Source organism: Meriones unguiculatus, chromosome 11, assembly GCF_030254825.1.
Source record: "Meriones unguiculatus strain TT.TT164.6M chromosome 11, Bangor_MerUng_6.1, whole genome shotgun sequence".
NCBI lineage: Eukaryota > Metazoa > Chordata > Mammalia > Rodentia > Muridae > Meriones > Meriones unguiculatus.
Window position 1 is genome coordinate 2,343,910 of NC_083359.1, and position 15,619 is coordinate 2,359,528.

General features: G+C 58.5%; 1 protein-coding gene across 5 annotated transcripts; it reads right to left on the reverse strand.

Annotated features, from left to right (window-relative positions):
• Window positions 1-233: 233 nt before the first annotated feature.
• Zbtb4 (zinc finger and BTB domain containing 4) lies at window positions 234-15,556 on the reverse strand. Of its 5 annotated transcripts, none has more exons than XM_060363428.1 (4): window positions 15,427-15,556; window positions 6,391-6,457; window positions 5,191-6,188; window positions 234-4,687 (listed from the first exon to the last, which is right to left on the reverse strand). In XM_060363428.1, exons 1-4 carry the CDS (start codon window positions 15,429-15,431, stop codon window positions 2,779-2,781), a joined length of 2,979 nt encoding a protein of 992 aa, XP_060219411.1. In that variant the 5' UTR covers window positions 15,432-15,556; the 3' UTR covers window positions 234-2,778. The 5 variants fall into 5 exon arrangements, with proteins under 5 accessions (XP_060219411.1, XP_021503802.1, XP_021503804.1 ...); XM_021648127.2 differs by lacking the exon at window positions 15,427-15,556 and adding an exon at window positions 14,893-15,061; XM_021648129.2 differs by lacking the exon at window positions 15,427-15,556 and adding an exon at window positions 14,358-14,505.
• Window positions 15,557-15,619: the final 63 nt, after the last annotated feature.

The following is a 15,619-nucleotide window of genomic DNA, read 5'->3' on the forward strand; positions in this document are numbered from 1 at the left end:
TAGAGGTGTGTGTCATCGTGTTGGGCTGAGAACCAAACCCAGGGTCTCCCGCAGTCTAGGCAAGCCCTCTCTGGACGGAGCCGGCGACAGAGTTCACCCTCCACCTGGAGGTCAAAGGGAGCTGCGGCCAGGCAGCCACAGTGAAATGCTGGAGCCTCAGATCTCGGGAAGGACAGTGCCCCGACCCACCAGCCACGCAAATAACCGCACCTGGCATCCCACTGTGAGCAGAGTTCGTTTGTCTCGTTGGTTTATTGGCCTAGAGATTGGGAACACACACAAATCTGGAGCTAAATATTGGTCAGTTTCTCTAAGTCTGGGTCCTCACTACGTAGAGAGCTAGTCTGCAGAGGCCTAAGTCTTGCTGTGGCACAGAACCAGCAGCCTTCCCCTCTATCCCTTCTCCCCAAGGGACACGGGGAAAGAGGGCACAGATTGACAAGACTTGATCATCTCCAAATGACAAAATCGCAAAACCCCAAATTTCCAACACCTGAAACTCACAATATTGAAGCCTTCCAGCTCAAATACATATTTTTAAGTTTCTGCTTTGCCACAACTTTGTTGCCAAATTCTAGAAGCTATTCTTCTTACCCATATTAAAGCAAAACAAAACAAACAAACAAACAAAAAAAAAAACCACTTATAATCTCAAACATCCCATGTTTTTGGAATTTTTATCTTTTCTGAAATTCAAATTCCCGTGTCCATTTTCAGCCCTTCTACTCTCCTGCCTTCCTCAGAGGAGTGCAGGTGAATGGTAAGGGGACTGTGGTCACATCTGCCCCCTGCCCACAGGCCTTCCTCAGTCTCTCTTGTGGTTCCACTGTATATATAGATATATTATATATATATATATAATTTGTGTGTATATATATATATGTATTCTTTATTATGTATTTTTTGCAGTTTTTCTAAAGTGCCAGAAATAAGATTTATGGGAATTTTTAGTGATTTTTTTCTTTTTCTTTTTTTTTTTTTTTTTTTTCATTTTTCCCTGTTTGAAACTTTTTCCCCCTTAAAAACTGGAACTTGGTACATTCAGTAGGAAATTCTTCACTCAGGCTGTGGCCAAGACCAAGAAAAGTGCAAAGAGACAGAGGAGGACTAGAGTGACCCCTCCGTGGTTAACATTCAGGAAGCCTATCAAAACCTCCCCTCCTTATACCGGGAGGCCAGGAGGGGGAGGAAGACGCTCCTGGCCTTCCCAAGCTCACCTCCCTCCAAAAGCCATGATCTTGCCCTCTCCACAGCTCATCAGAGGGCAGCCATCTTGGCCCCAGAAAACAGTAGCTGAGAGAAAGACTGTCATTTTGATTAAAACAGTCTTTCTCCTTTTTAAAGTTATACTCCTCTAATTCCCACATCAGATTTGCTCCCCCAAACTGGCTCTCCCCTTGTGAGCTTTTTTTTTTTTTTTTTTTGGTGGGGGAGGGAGGTGGGTAGTATGGAAAATACCCATCAATCACACATCTGGGAGGCCACATTTTCAAAGAGAATTAGGAAGAAACATTTCCTCATCTTCCCCACTGGAAGGAAACACAGGACCCCTGACCAGGGTTAACTAGTGCAAATCAGGGGTTAGGGACTACTTAAAATCCCTGCACCCCATCCCGAGGCTGGGATCTTTGGGTGTGGGGAACTGAGTCAAAGATGGGGTATAAGGTGCTATTTTGGAGGCAAAGTTGGTGGGGATACCCCAAAGCCCACCAGAAGAGGAGGATGGTTCCCTCAAAACCATCTGGAGTGATTGCTGAGGACAGTGACAACAGAGGACACAGGGCAAAGGTAAGGATGGAAGGCTCTGTGCAAATCTGGGTCTAACCCACACATCAAACCCCCATCAATTTTCTGGCTATTTGGTCTAATCTAGGAGAAACCATAAGGAGGAGTTGGCAGGGAGAAAGTAGGTTCTCTTCTCCACTCTATATGGACTGCTTCATACCTGGTGCTCAAAGTTGGTTTAGCCCCAATGAAGCCACATATAAAGGCGGGAAGAGATAGGATCTATTCACCTCTTTTGTCTTGGAAGAATCTGGAGTCACTGGATTTGAGGGTAAAGGTAGGGCCCAAGATTTCCCTGCCCTGTACTGAAAAAGTGCTCAGCTGTAGGACACCTCCCAACTCCTTTTGACCTGGAGTGGGTTAAGGCCATCTCCAGAGTCTAGGAGCACAGGAAGGAAGATGGAAGATCCAAAGGCATGGAAGCCAAGGAAAGCACGGCATCGTAACAGGAAGGAAACAAGGACAGAGAAACCCACCCTTGGGAAGAACGGAATCCAAAGCCATGCTTCCAGGCTGGTGGGTCAGATTATCACAATGGTCTGGTCCAGGCCCTGGGCCGCGAAGAATGGAATGTGCTGGGAAGGGCTTAGAGGAAGCGTCAGAACAGCAGGCATCATTAGGTTAGAGAGATGGTTCCCCCTAGGCTTAGATCAGGGGAGCAGGTTAGACATTCAGAGCTGGTGGGGCTGTAAGTAGAGATTCAGACAGGTATATTGCTCAGTTGCCCCAAGGGCTGGAGAAGGGATGGGAGCTGGCTCTTCCCCTCACAGGGGCCGTTCCCTGGAGAAGACTGAGAGGGGGACCACCGAGAACTCCCTTCTCAGGGGGACAGGGGAACTACAATCACACAAAGCAGCCTGACTCCTGAGCTCCAGGGGCCCCAAATCCCTGCACAAGAATGTGATGGGGTTCCCGAGGGGCAGAGAGGCCAGGGAGCTGATGGTGGTGGGGGCCGGGGAGGGTGGCGTCTGCCAGGGGGCCTGGCCTTAGCGCTCACCCCACATCGCCTGCTTGGGTTCTCTCAACCCCCGCCGTTTCCCCCACCCCCTTCGGGGAAACCAGCAGAGGAAGGGTCGGGGGAGGTGGGGTTGGTGGAGTGGGAGGTGCTGCTTGAGGATTCACTGCGTAGCCAAAGACCCCGGGGAGGAAGGGGAGGGCCCCGCCACCCTTCTCATCCGGTAGGACCATGTTGAGAGCAACTGGCAGAGCAGCCAAGTTGCCGAAGTTGTAGGGGTAGGCGGCGAGGAGCTGGGGGCCGTACACGAGCGGGTAGGGCTCCGGGTAGAAGGTGACTTTGGCAGTCCCTAGCCCCTCCCTCCGGTCTCCCTCGGAAGCGCCCCCCGGCCCCTCATTCCTAGGTTTTCCTCGGCCACCACCGGGCTCCCGGCTGCCTCCTATCAGGGCCAAGGGAAATTCCTGCACGGGGGGGTACACATAGCAGCCCCCACCTGCTCCTGGGGGCTCCTCGCCCCCAGAGATGACGGGGTCCTGCAGTGAGGCGGTCTCAGAGGCCTCGGCAGCGCCGCCGCCTCCCGCCTCCCCGCTGGATGAGGACACCTGCATCTCTTGGGGGGCCTCCTCCTTCACGTCACTGGGCCTGGGACCAATGCCGCCTTTGGAATAGGCGATGACGGGCGTGGGAGTGCCCCCGGGCCTCTCCACAGCATGCCTCTGCCCGTGTCGGTTGAGGGCAGCTGCTGTCTTGCACACCTTGGCACAGTGGGGGCAGGCGAAGCGGGCGGAAGCCCTCCTCCCAGTCCTGGGGTTGTGCGCGCTCCCTCCGTGGCCTTCCTGGTGCTTTCTCAGCTTCCTCAGGGTGGCAAAGGCCTGGGCGCAGTCGTCACACCGGTGCCTCCGCTCAACACGCCCCCGTCCTGCTGGGCCCTCCGCTGCTGGGCCCTCCTCCCAGCCCCTTCTGTCCAGCTTCTGCCTCCAGCGTGGAGGCCTTCGTCCTCGGGGCAGTCCGCTGACCCCGCTGGCCGAGGCTCCAGCCTTCCGCTTAGGCTTGTATGAATAGTAGGGTCTCCAGAGCTGATCTTCCCCTCCAGCCTTCGATTCCTCCTGGTCCTCCTCCTCATCCTCCTCATCGTCCTCCTCCTCTTCCTCACTCTCCTCTCCTTCCTCTCCACTCAGCTCTCCAGGACGCAGGTCAGTTTCTGAGATGCGGCGCTTGACAATGGCCTCCTCCCCAATTCGCACAGTGATCTGACACAGCGGAGGTGGAGCCTGAAGCTGAGAGGAGCCTCGGCCGGTCCCTGTGGGGGAGCCCCCGCTCCCACCAACACCCACGGGTTTGGCTGTGTAGGTGAGAGTCCTCCCAGCCCGCAGACTCCGGCCCTTGGCCTCCTCGGTGGCTGTGGCGGGGCTGCCGGCGATGGCAGAGGCTGGGCTGCTGGGTATTGCTGCGGGCTCAGGGGGCGGAGGTGGGTACTCGCGTTTCTTGGGGGGCCTCGGGGGAGTCGTGTAAGTGATGACTGAGGCAGCTTGGGAGCCTCCTGTGCCGGCTGGTCCACCCCCAGCTCCGCCACTGCCACTGCTCCCGTGGACAATGACGGAGGGAGCTGGGTGGGCAAAGCTGATGACAGAGGCAGGAGGCCCGGGCTTGGGGGCAGGGCGCGGGAGGGGCGGGGGGCTGGCTGGCATTGCTGCAGGGGCCAGTGTGTGGAGGCCTGGGGAACGGGGGACCTCGGGGCCTCCCTGACTGTAGGTCTTGTAGGGCCTCTTGGCTGCCCGCATGGGGAGCAGGCGGTACAGCTTGAGGGTGTTAAGCTTGGGCTTGTAGCCTCCATTGGGTGTCTTCTCGCTGGCTAGGAGGCCGGGGCTGATGCCGTGGAAGGCTCGCTGGTGGGTCTTCAGGTTATAATAGGTGACAAAGGTTTCCCAGCAGAAGATGCACTGATACCTGCGGGACAGCAGGGAACAGGGCAGGGCAGAACCACCTGAGTTGGAGGCCCTGGCCTCTGCGGCCCTCAAACCTCTAACTCCCCCAGCGACTCCTTCGCCCTCCCTTCCTGCTGCCTGCTGCGCCCACCAGCCTCTGGAGCGGGACGAGGGTAAGCTCAGCACCCGACTCCCGCAGCTTCTACTCTCATGAAATGGGAATAGTCGCACATTTTAGCCCTCAAAATGCCTCGTGTGGTACAAACGACAGAGAGAACACGCTACGGAAGTATCAGGTGCTGTTCTGCGTGCTGTAAGCCCAGCAGGCAGGCCTGTGCTCCCATAGTCCTCTCCTGCGCGGGCAAAGGTCATTCCTTCCTAGCTCTTCCCACACCAAGACGCTGGCTTCGGGTAAAGGAACTGGGGCTGAACGCAGCAGGCGAAGTCCTGGAGGGAGCCGGGCCGGGCCGGGGCAGGGCCGACCCCACTGCGCACGCGCAGCCCCGCGCCCGCCCCGTGGCTCACCTGCGCTCCCCGGTGTGCCACACCTCGTGCTTGGTGCGGTACTCGGCCAGCGCGAACACCTTCTCGCAGTAGCGGCAGGGGTACTTCCTGCGCCAGGAGTGCACGTTGCTGTGGCGCTTCAGGCTGGACAGGGTCACGTAGGAGCGCTCGCAGGCCGCGCACACGTAGAGCACATGGCCGCCCACCACCTTCACCACGTGCTCAGGGCCGTCCCTGAAGCCCCCCGGCGGCGGCAGGGCCGAGGCCTCCGCCCCCGCGGGCCCCCCGGCGCCCGGCCCCGCCGACCCCCGGGCGCTGGCCCCCCGGCGGCACTGGGCCTCGTGGGTCTGCAGGCGCTTGGGGTGGATGAAGCTCTTCCCGCACCGGGGGCAGGGGCAGGGCCGCCGGGGCAGGGAGGCCTGAGGGTCGGCAGCCTGGGCCTCAGCCTTGTCTCCCTCCCACTCGCCTTCCGGCCTAGGCCCCAGACCGTCCTCCCCGGGCCGAGAGGCGGCCACGGGCGCCGGGGCCGGCGGCAGCCAGGCATCACCTCCCTCCCCCAGGCCCTGCAGGCGGGAGATACCCAGGCGGCGCCCCAGGGCCCCAATCTCCGCCACAGCCGCCCCATTGCCGCCACCCCCGGGGAGAGCAAGCCGGGCGCTGTAGATGAAGTTGAGGACATCGGAGAAGGCAGCCGCGGGGACCCCGGGCAGCTCCAGGACCCGGGGAGGGGAGGAGTGAGGCGAGGCTGGAGGCGGGGAGGAGGCCGCGGTGGTGGCGGGGCTGGGGGCCGAGCCTCCGGGGGCCGGCGGGAGGGGCAGCGGGGCAGAAGCTAGCAGGGCCTCTCTGAAGAAGGGGCTGGAGGCAGCCAGGACACTGCGGTGCGCGGGGAACTTGGTGTCTCCCGCGATGAGCGTGACGTCGCAGAAGAGGCCACGGAGCCGCTGCTCATTGAGCTGACGCAGGACAGCTGGGGCATGGGACGGGTCCGTCACCTCTGCAGGGGGTGGCATGGTGCCAGCCTAGACACGGGAGGGGGGGGGAAGAGGCCAGGGATACCTCAGGTCATAGGGAAGGTCATGACCTCCACACTCACAGGAAGCAGTAGAAGGGGGGCGCTCTCCGCACCCAACCCTTTTTCAGTACTGGACCAATGGCTGCCTTTGCTGGCCTCTGACCTTGGCTCTACTTCTCCCGGCTGTAATCGCACCAGCACTCTCTCACCTGAGAACATAGCCAACATGAAGCAGAGTAGCGGCTCAGCAACTCCCTTCCGCCCGGCCTTGTCCTTCTGCGGAGAAACAGAAATTGTGTCAGCAATCAAGAGGAGACAGGAGGATTCCCCACAAGGAAAGGCGCCAGGACACCGCGGGCATCGGCCATCAGAGCCACCTAGGATGCTCTGCAAACGCCTATCCCTACCAGGAGCCCGTCAGGCTATTTGGCCAAAGCCAGTCGGACCGAGGAGGCCACATAGCTTACGGCTAGGCTTGCCCTCCCGCCGCCACCCCAGAAGTCCGGCAACAAGGTGATTTGCATATCCCCAGTTCACCTCCAAATAGCCCAGCACACAGCTCAATCCCACGGGTTCAGGACAGCTCACAGATCAGCCTCTAATCCCTGTGGCCCAGTCTTGGGACTCAAAGAAATCCAAGATTTGCATGCTGTTGGGGTTTGTTTTTTTGTTTTGTTTTGAAATCACGGTGTGCTTATTTACATGTTAAAATAGAGCTTTTCTTTTTTCCGTTGGGATAACCTGATTGGACTTTGCATTAAGAGAGTGACAAGCCACAGACCCAGAAATCTTAGCGAGGGGTTTTCTAGCCCAGGTTCCAGGTGACTGTTGACACGCATACACACCTGCTCCTTCTACTCTCTAGAGGCCACTGGAAAGATGACCGGACCAGGAGTGAGGAGCTCTGGGCCCCACTCCTTACTCTGAGACCTTTGGCGTGTGGACTTTGTCTTTAAAGCTGGGCAGGGGAGAGCCGGGTGTGGCGGTACACGTATGTAACCCCAGCGCTCAGGGAGGCAGAGACAGGCGCATCTCTGAGATGGAGCTCTGGTCTACAGAGCGAGTCCAGGATGACACTCATCCAAATGTCCCAGCAGGCAGCCCAACCGTGAGCTGTGCCTATCACAAGCAAGTGCGTGCCGCAGCTGTCCTGGGTACTGCGAGCTCAGGTTCCCTCTTTTCAGCTGAGGATCTGCGTTCCAGAGCTACTCACGACCCTTCTCCAAAGCCACGGCCAGCTGAGCCTGCTGGGATCCTCCTCATCCACCCTCAGTGCCGCCAGGAAGTTCTGGCGCCTTCCGCGCACCATGGGTCACGCTTGCCCTCAGTGGTGGTCCTCATCCGACTCTCACCACCCCAAAACGTTCCTCGTTCACTGACCACCCACACCATCTAGACTAAAGGCTGCACCTCCTGCACGATGCACCAAAGACATGGTTCTCACACCTCTTCCGGGCAGGAAGAAAGAATGTGGTTAGCAGGGCAACAGGGTCGTAACCACAGTGCCAGCCACGTGAGCGAGAGCCCAAGGGTTGCCCCACTTGTTGCTGCATTGGATGTGGCGGAGTCCTGGGGACAGAGTCCTCCCTCACCTGCTGTCTGTAGTCACTGTCTCTTACTCTCCTACGATGGCCTCAGGACTGTATCTGCACTGTTCATTTCTTTCTTCCCCTCATCAGTTAACACGGGCTTCTCCACTTGAAGACGATTGCTAGGTAGCTTGCTCAGGGCTCTGTAACCAGTCAGTAGCCACACAGTCTGGCTTCCATGCCTCCGGGGACTTCAGTGCATCATGGTAAAAGGCGTTAACAGCCCCCACGGGGACACTGCTAGCCTACCCAGAACCACTGTGGAAACGAGGTGCTCCTTCCTCTAGGACACCGCGTGACGATTAGAAAAGCCACTTGACTCCACCCCCCTTCATGCCTGTGGCCAGGACGCGCACCGCGCTACAGGGCTACAGGGAGGGTGCTGTGCGGCTGTGTGTGGGCCACCATCGTGTAGGACCAGGCCACCCGAAGCTGGCCTAGCTCTCAGCCATCACTACAAGCTCTGCAGCTGCCATTTCTTTCTAGGCATAGCGAAATATGTCATGACCTCACGTAAGCGCTCCGAATGACCTCTGTGAGGCTAAGCTCTTCGAATTCCTCTCCAGGTCAAGGGAGGGCCACCGGTGTGGGCGTCCATCCCTGGCCTGGCTGCCAGCTCCCCAGGAGCTTAGATCAGTTCAGCTGCCCCCAGCACAGGCCAGTGCCCTGAAAGAGGTCACGGGAGATGAAGACACCAGCTAGTGAGCCTGGAAAAGTGACTCAACCTTTCCCTGTTTCCTTGTCTGTCTGGTGAGGGCGGTAGCCCCTTCCCGCTGTGCAGGGTGGCTGTAAGGACGAAATGACCTAAGAACTGGTGGGCCCAGCCAACCAGGGATCAATGACGCTCTGAACCCCTGCACCTGCGCCGAACACGCAGGCGCCACTCTCTGGTCATTATTCCTACACAGCACAATAGCGAGGCCACTTAAACAGGTGTGGTGGAGTATGCGTGTGATGCCAGCACTGTGGGGTGAGGCAGAAGGATCGCTGCAAGGTCAGTGCCAGCCTGATCTGCACACCGACTATCAGGCCAGCAGAGCCAAATGAGAGAACCTGACTGGAAGCAAACACATGAAGTAACCCCCCCAACAATTCATATGGAAGATCTATGCTCCAAAACATCTTGAGTAGAGAGACAAGTAGAGGGGGGCTAAGTTAGATGCCAGTACTGTGCCATCTCATTTGTTTACTCTGAGATGGGCTCTCAGGGAGCCCAGACCTTGATGGTCAAGAATAGTCTTGAACTCTTTCTTGATCCTCTCGCCTGTAGCTTCTCAGAGTTGTGATTATAGAAATGCATCACCAGACAGGACGTACTGGGATATTTGCACCAGTATAAAACTTTGTTTTCTATCAGCAACTGGAGCATCCAAAGCCTCCAATAGCCTTGGAGCATTCTGGAACGAGTTCCTCGTGGATGACCGTGCCTAGTCTTGGAAATGGTAAGGAAAGTGATGAAGAGAAAAAAAAGGCAGAATTTGGCCTTCAGATGAGTTTGGTGGCGAGATGGCTCAGCAGCTAGGAGCACTGGCTGCTCTCTCAGAGGACCCCATTCAGTCCAGCACACGCACGGCAGCTCACAGCAGCGTCAGTAACTACCGCCCCAGGGGAACGCATGTCCTCCTCTAGCCATTCGCAGCAGGCTGGGACATGGGGCACAGACATGAACGCAGGCAAAACGTCGTGCGTACTAGTAAACAGACGCATGTGGGCAAAACATCCGTGCACGGTAAGTCAATAGACACGCATGTGGGGAAAACATCGTGCACGGTAAGTCAATAGACACGCATGTGGGGAAAACACCGTGCACGGTAAGTCAATAAATAGACACGCATGTGGGGAAAACACCGTGCACGGTAAGTCAATAAATAGACACGCATGTGGGGAAAACACCGTGCACGGTAAGTCAATAGACACGCATGTGGGGAAAACATCGTGCACGGTAAGTCAATAGACACGCATGTGGGGAAAACACCGTGCACGGTAAGTCAATAAATAGACACGCATGTGGGCAAATATCAGTGCACATAAGTAGCACACACGTGGGAAAACATCCATGCACATAAGTAAATCAGTAACTGCAATTTTGAAAGGATGAGTTTGGTGGGTCTGTGGTTTTACAGTTCTTATTTGTCCGTCCTTCCTGCTGCTTCTCTGCATGTGTGTGTGTGTGCATTCCTGTGTGTTACTGGGGACTGAACCCAGGGTCAAGCATGCTAAGGAGGCGCTCCCTCACTGACCTCCATTTCTCTACTCTGACTGCCTAGGCGACCAGAGGATCCAGGGCAGAGCAGAATGCTTCACCTCTTGCCGACCTCCACACCGAGGCTCTGCCTCCGCAGGGCTCCATACCCATTGCTCTACCTCCTTCAGGCCCCCTTGCGTGGGGGCCTTCCCTAGCCGCCAGAAGGTCGTATCTCCCTATTCTGCTGCATTTCCCCTCATGTCACTTAGTAAATTTCCTGGTTTTAAATTTTATTTTTTTTTATTTTATATACATTGGTATTTTACTGCATGTATATCTGTGTGAAGGTATCTGATCCCTTGGAACAGGAGTTACAGACAGTTGTGAGCTGTCATGTGGATACTGGGACTTGAACCCAGGTCCTCTGGAAGAGTGGTCAGTGCTCTTAACCACTGGGCCATCTCTCCAGCCCTCATGTCACTTAGTAATACACGCTGCTCATTATCTCTAGAATGTGGGCTCCAAGGAGGGAAGGGTAGGGACTTCTGACCGTATTGCTTGCTCAAGCATCTTGTTCTCAGAATGCTGTGTAGCGCATAATGAGAAGTTAAAAAATTAAAAGGCTGAAGTTACAGTACGGTGATTCAACACCTGCCTGGCGCGGTCTTGGGTCCCAGCGCAGAAGAATGAGGAGAGATGCAAGAATAGCAGGATTTTGGTGAATGAGGTGTTAGTGTTGGCGACAGAAGACTTCAGTGCCAACAGTCTAGAGGGTGAGTCCAGAAGATCATGACTTTGAAGTTGGTTTGGGCCTTGTGATGAGAGTGTTCTGAACAAAGGAAGCCATTCTCCCTGGAGTCTCTGCTCTCAAGAAAGAAGCCATGCTTGGAGCGGAGGATGACGGTCCCACCTTGGCTTTTGGGACATTCACAATCTGCCTGGTACATTCTAGAGGCTTTATATACACTGTCTCATTTAATTATAACCTCAAAACCACCCACAACAGGCCACAGTAAGTATTCATATTCTCCCAATCTTACAGAAAAGGAAACTGAGACTCACAGAGAATAAACCTTGTTCGAGGTCACACAGATTGTACGTAACAGTGCCAAAACTTGAATCCAGGCTTGGAGGACCCCGGATGGCGAGTCTTTCCCTCTGCCATGCTGCTGGATCTTGCCCTGAGGAGCCTACAGCAGGCCAGCTGGTTACATAAATCACCACACAAACCCTCACGTGCTAAGCGTTAACTGTGTCACATCTGACTCCACCCTTCCCCTGGTTCCCAAATCCAGCCGTCACCAAGTCTGGCTGGAGCCGAGTGGAAATGGCTTGCAAGCTTTCTCTGGCCCCTCTAGCTGCCAAAGGCATTCCAGGCCTTGTCAACACCAGCACGGGTCAAGGCCATGGGCCGTGAGCTATCTCTTTACCTGTAGCTCTCTCTCTCCCTCCCTGCTGTCTCCCCTGAGTGTCCTCAGCACTAGCTGCAGTTTAGTTTAACTCCCAGGATGAGAGCGGCCTTCGGAATCTGGGTCTGTTCGCTCAAGCCCACAATCCCAGCACTCAGGAGGCTGGAGTAGGACCGCACAGAGTTCAAGGCCAAGCTGGGCTACATACGGAAGCCCCGCCTCAGAAATACAAAAGCTAGGTGGCCAAGCTAACTCAGAGGGTAAAGACACCCCCAGGACCTATGTGGCAGAAGGGGAGCCGCCACCCTGCAAGCTCGCCTCTGACGTCCGCACAGGCTGTGCATACACAGATGATAAGTGCAATTCAAAAGAAAAAGGCCTGGGGAGACAGTTCTGTGAGAGTTGCACTGGAGTTTAAATCTCTACCACCCACATATAAAGCTGGGGTACGGCTCTGTGCGCAGCACCCCGGCACTGACGGGCAAAGCAGGCCGAGGGTTCACTGGCTGGTCATTCTAGCCAAGATGGCAATTTTTGGGTCACTGTCAGACATTTTCTCAAGGCAACAAGGCAGGAGGTGACAGAAGGCAAGCAATGTCTTGCTCCAGCCTCCACATGAGCAGTAGACTGAAACCTCACATTCAAGTGCATTGCGAGTGCACACACACACACACACACACATACACACTCTTTATGCCCTTTCCTTAGCCTCTGTCCAACATCTGTACAAACCGTTAGGCCTGAACTAAAATGCATCTCCTCCTTTGCCCTTTATGACCCCTGGGACAAGGTCAATCTTTCCTTCTGATTAATCAACCTTACGGGCCCCACAACCAGCCACAACAAGGCAAGCCACAGACACTCAGGTTCTCACACCCTGGCCTGGGATTCCTGAGAGCACTCCCCATGAGTACTGGGCTTCAAAAGTAGGTTGGTAAAGGGCTGGAAAGATGGCTCAGCAGTTGAGAGCTTGACGACCACCCAGGTTCAGTTCCCAGCATCATCCACAGTCAGCATCATCCACAGTGCCCAGGCTCTGGGCCACGTGTAAGCCCAGCTGCACCATCTCCTGACTTCCTCAGGCACCAGGCACAAACATACATATGGGCAAAATCTTCATGCACATAAGAGAAATAAATCTTTAAAAAAATTAAAATTTATCGGGGAGCCAGGTGTGCTAGTTTAAACCTTGAGCCTAGTAGTCAGGAAGCTGAAGCAAAAAGACTGCCAAAAATCAGAGGTTAGTCTTGGCTTGGCTGCAGAGTGTGACCCTGTCTCCAAGAAAGAAAAGAAGGGAAAAAAACTGATGTTCTACAAAAATGGTGGTATGTGTTGTCACGTGCCCGCTCCAGAAAAGCAGGGACGGGCGGAGGTCAGGAGCACAGACTCTGGAGACTAACCGCCGCTCACTACCCAAGTGACGTGGGCAAAGGCCTGAACTCCTCTGGGTTTCAGCTGCGTGGCCTGAACAAGTGAGGAGGTCGGAGTGCCGGCGAGAGGAACGGATGAGTGACGGTACAGAAAAGCCTGGGAAGCGGGCCTGAGCAGTTAGTGCGTGGCTGTTTATGACTCCCGCTGCCCGCGAAGCCGGGACTGTGCGCGGCGGCGGGGCTGGCAGGGGCTGGCACGGCGTGGCCTCTGGTGCCGCACATCAGCTGCCCGAGCTGGGCAGAGCGGTCAGCAGCCCGGCCGGACGGATGAGGACCAGGGCGCCGGAGAAGGTTCCAGTGAGGGAGCTGCATAGGCACCAGGGCACGCGTCCCTGCCACGCTCCTGGCCTGCACCTGTCCTACGGCCTCAGGAAAGCCACTCCGGACGCTCTGCCGAGGCCTCCCACCTCACTGCACCCGCGGCCCGGGCGGAACCACTCTGTTGCACGCCAACGGAGGGAGCGGCGCCCGCCTATCGCCCACACGCACTCAAGGGCCCGGGCCCCAAAGGTGAGGGAAACCTGTTCCAAAGAATCTGCTGAGTGAGCAGGTCCGGCCCGGAGCCCTTCCGAGTCACAGGAGACACCGCAAGGGGGGCAGAGACGGGGAGCGGGCAGAGCGAGGGGGAGGAGACTGGAGGCTTCGCCATCCCCTTTTCCATTTTGGTGACAAAAGTCACACACCGCTGTCTGGGCTCACTTCCCCTGCAGGCGCCAGGGCTTTCCTCTCTCCCCTACGCGCCGGGTGAGGGGCAGACGGAGACCCTGCGGAAGACGAGCTCTGCCACCCGGCCTGTGCCTGCTCCTGCCCCGGCTGGCATTTACCTCCGGAGTTTCCCACCTCCCCAGGCAGCCCGGCCGGGTCAAGCACACAAAGCTTCCCACTGCCCCCCTGCCCCGGGTCTGAGGCCCAGGCGCCCGGGTCACGCCACCGCCTCCCCGGGGGTTTTCTGACCAGCCTGCCTCCCAGCCCGACAGCCCCGACAGCCTCCCACCACAACGTCACAAAAGAATCCCGTGGGGGTGTTGCAAACACGCAACCTCTCCTGTGCTCGGCCGTGGGCACGGGCGCACCTCGCGTGGGCCGCCCCGGGCCCCTGACCCACACCGGCTGCCCCGCCACCGGCAGGTCTGAGTTCCAGGCGCGCGGCCCCCAGGAAGCTCACCAGCACACACACAAACCCATCCGCCCTTCTGTCCTCCACACCACACAACTGGGCCACACCTCATCACGACTACACAGACGGGACCTGGGTGTGATGCCTCCTGAGCCAAACGTCCACGGCTGCGCTCGTCACTCGGGCACGCACACCCTGCATTCCGGCGGCCACCGTAACGCGGACACACAGACGCACGCACCCACACTCGGGCCAGCCACAGAAAACAAACATTCGTGTGTGCACCGCAAGACATACGTGCAAGAAAGCACACGCCGACAAAACTGCACACACCAGCCCGGACTCCACGCTCCAGCCATCTGCCCCCAAAGCCATAGAGCCTAGCCTGAGCCCCTCCAGGCCCTGGAGACCCTGGTGCCAGGCGGCGCTGCCCGGGGGCAGTTTACCTTGCCCCACAGCACCGCAGGAGGTACGCTCTCCGCCCTGCCCCGACGGCGCGGCGGTTCCGGCCCTCGCTCTCACTGCGCACCCTGCACACCCCAACTCCGGGGCGCCCGGAGGGCCACCCCTCCCCCCCTCCGCCTGGCTCCTACGCCATCGCCCTCCCAGCAGCTTGCAGCGCCTGCCCGGGATCACACCCGCCCCGCCCCACCCCCAACCTGCCCCACGGCGGGCGGGGGGCCCGGGGCTGCAGGATTCAACCCTTCGGGGGTGGGGTGACCGCGGCCCCCCGCTCATGGCCCCGGGAGACCGAACCCCGAGACGCGGCTCGCCGGACGCCATACCGGGGCGCCCTCAAGTTGCTCCCCAGCGCCGCGCGCGCCCGGGGGCGGGGCCTAAGCCAGCCCCCGACCCCCGCGCCCCTAGATCAAGCGGGAAGGGGAGCGGGCGCGGGGCGCGCCTCCGGCCCCCGCCCCCGCGCCGCCGGGCAGCGGAGAGGGGCGTCCGCCCCGGCCCCGCCCGGCTCGCCCCGGGGCCCACCTGACTGCGATGGCGCCGCGTCCGCCAGGCCCCGCTCATCCCCGTGGCCGCCCCCGGCCGCTCGGGTTTCGCCCTCCTCCGGCTCCGGCTCCGGCCCCGGCCCCCCCCAGCGCCCGGCCCCGGCCCAGCCCCGCCGCCGCCGCCGCCGCTGACATCATCGCTCCCCCCGCCCCGGTCCTCCCCCGCCCCCACCCCCGGAAACAGTCCCCCCCCAGCGCCGCCGCCGCCGCCGCCGAGAGGAAGCCAGCACGGCGCGGCCGCCGCCGACCCGGGGCCCCGGCGGCGGAGCCCGGCCGATCCCACCCCGGGAAACGAAAGCCGCGGGGACACCTTGCGGGGCGGTGGCTGGGCCGCGCCGCCCTAGACCACTCGCTCCCTGTGGAGGGACTCACCCCCACGCCCGCCCTCCCCTCTCTGCGCCCCCTTCGCTCAGGGGAGCACATCGCCTAGAGCGCGCTGCGTGTGCACATTTGCTCAACACACACACACACACACACACACACACACACAGGCTCTCGGGGGCCGCGGACTTACAACATGGCTGATTCACAATTGGCACCAGTGGAACCTATAGACCTAGAGTCAGCATCCGCACAAGGCAACCACCCAGGGGGCAGCCACCGCCGGGAATGCCTAGGGGCGAGCGCCAGGCCCACAGGCGAGGAATGCCCCTGCCAGCCGGGCAGAACGGGGCCTCCGCATGGATGATCACCAGTGCAGATAAACG

What these genes read in the sequence shown, in the direction of transcription:
- Zbtb4 (XM_060363428.1), bottom strand. An exon ending in CATGTTGGCTATGTTCTCAG is followed by an intron (nt 6,189 to 6,390) that starts GTGAGAGAGTGC and finishes TCCCGTGTCTAG; the next exon opens with GCTGGCACCATGCCACCCCC. An exon ending in TGGCACACCGGGGAGCGCAG is followed by an intron (nt 4,688 to 5,190) that starts GTGAGCCACGGG and finishes GCTGTCCCGCAG; the next exon opens with GTATCAGTGCATCTTCTGCT.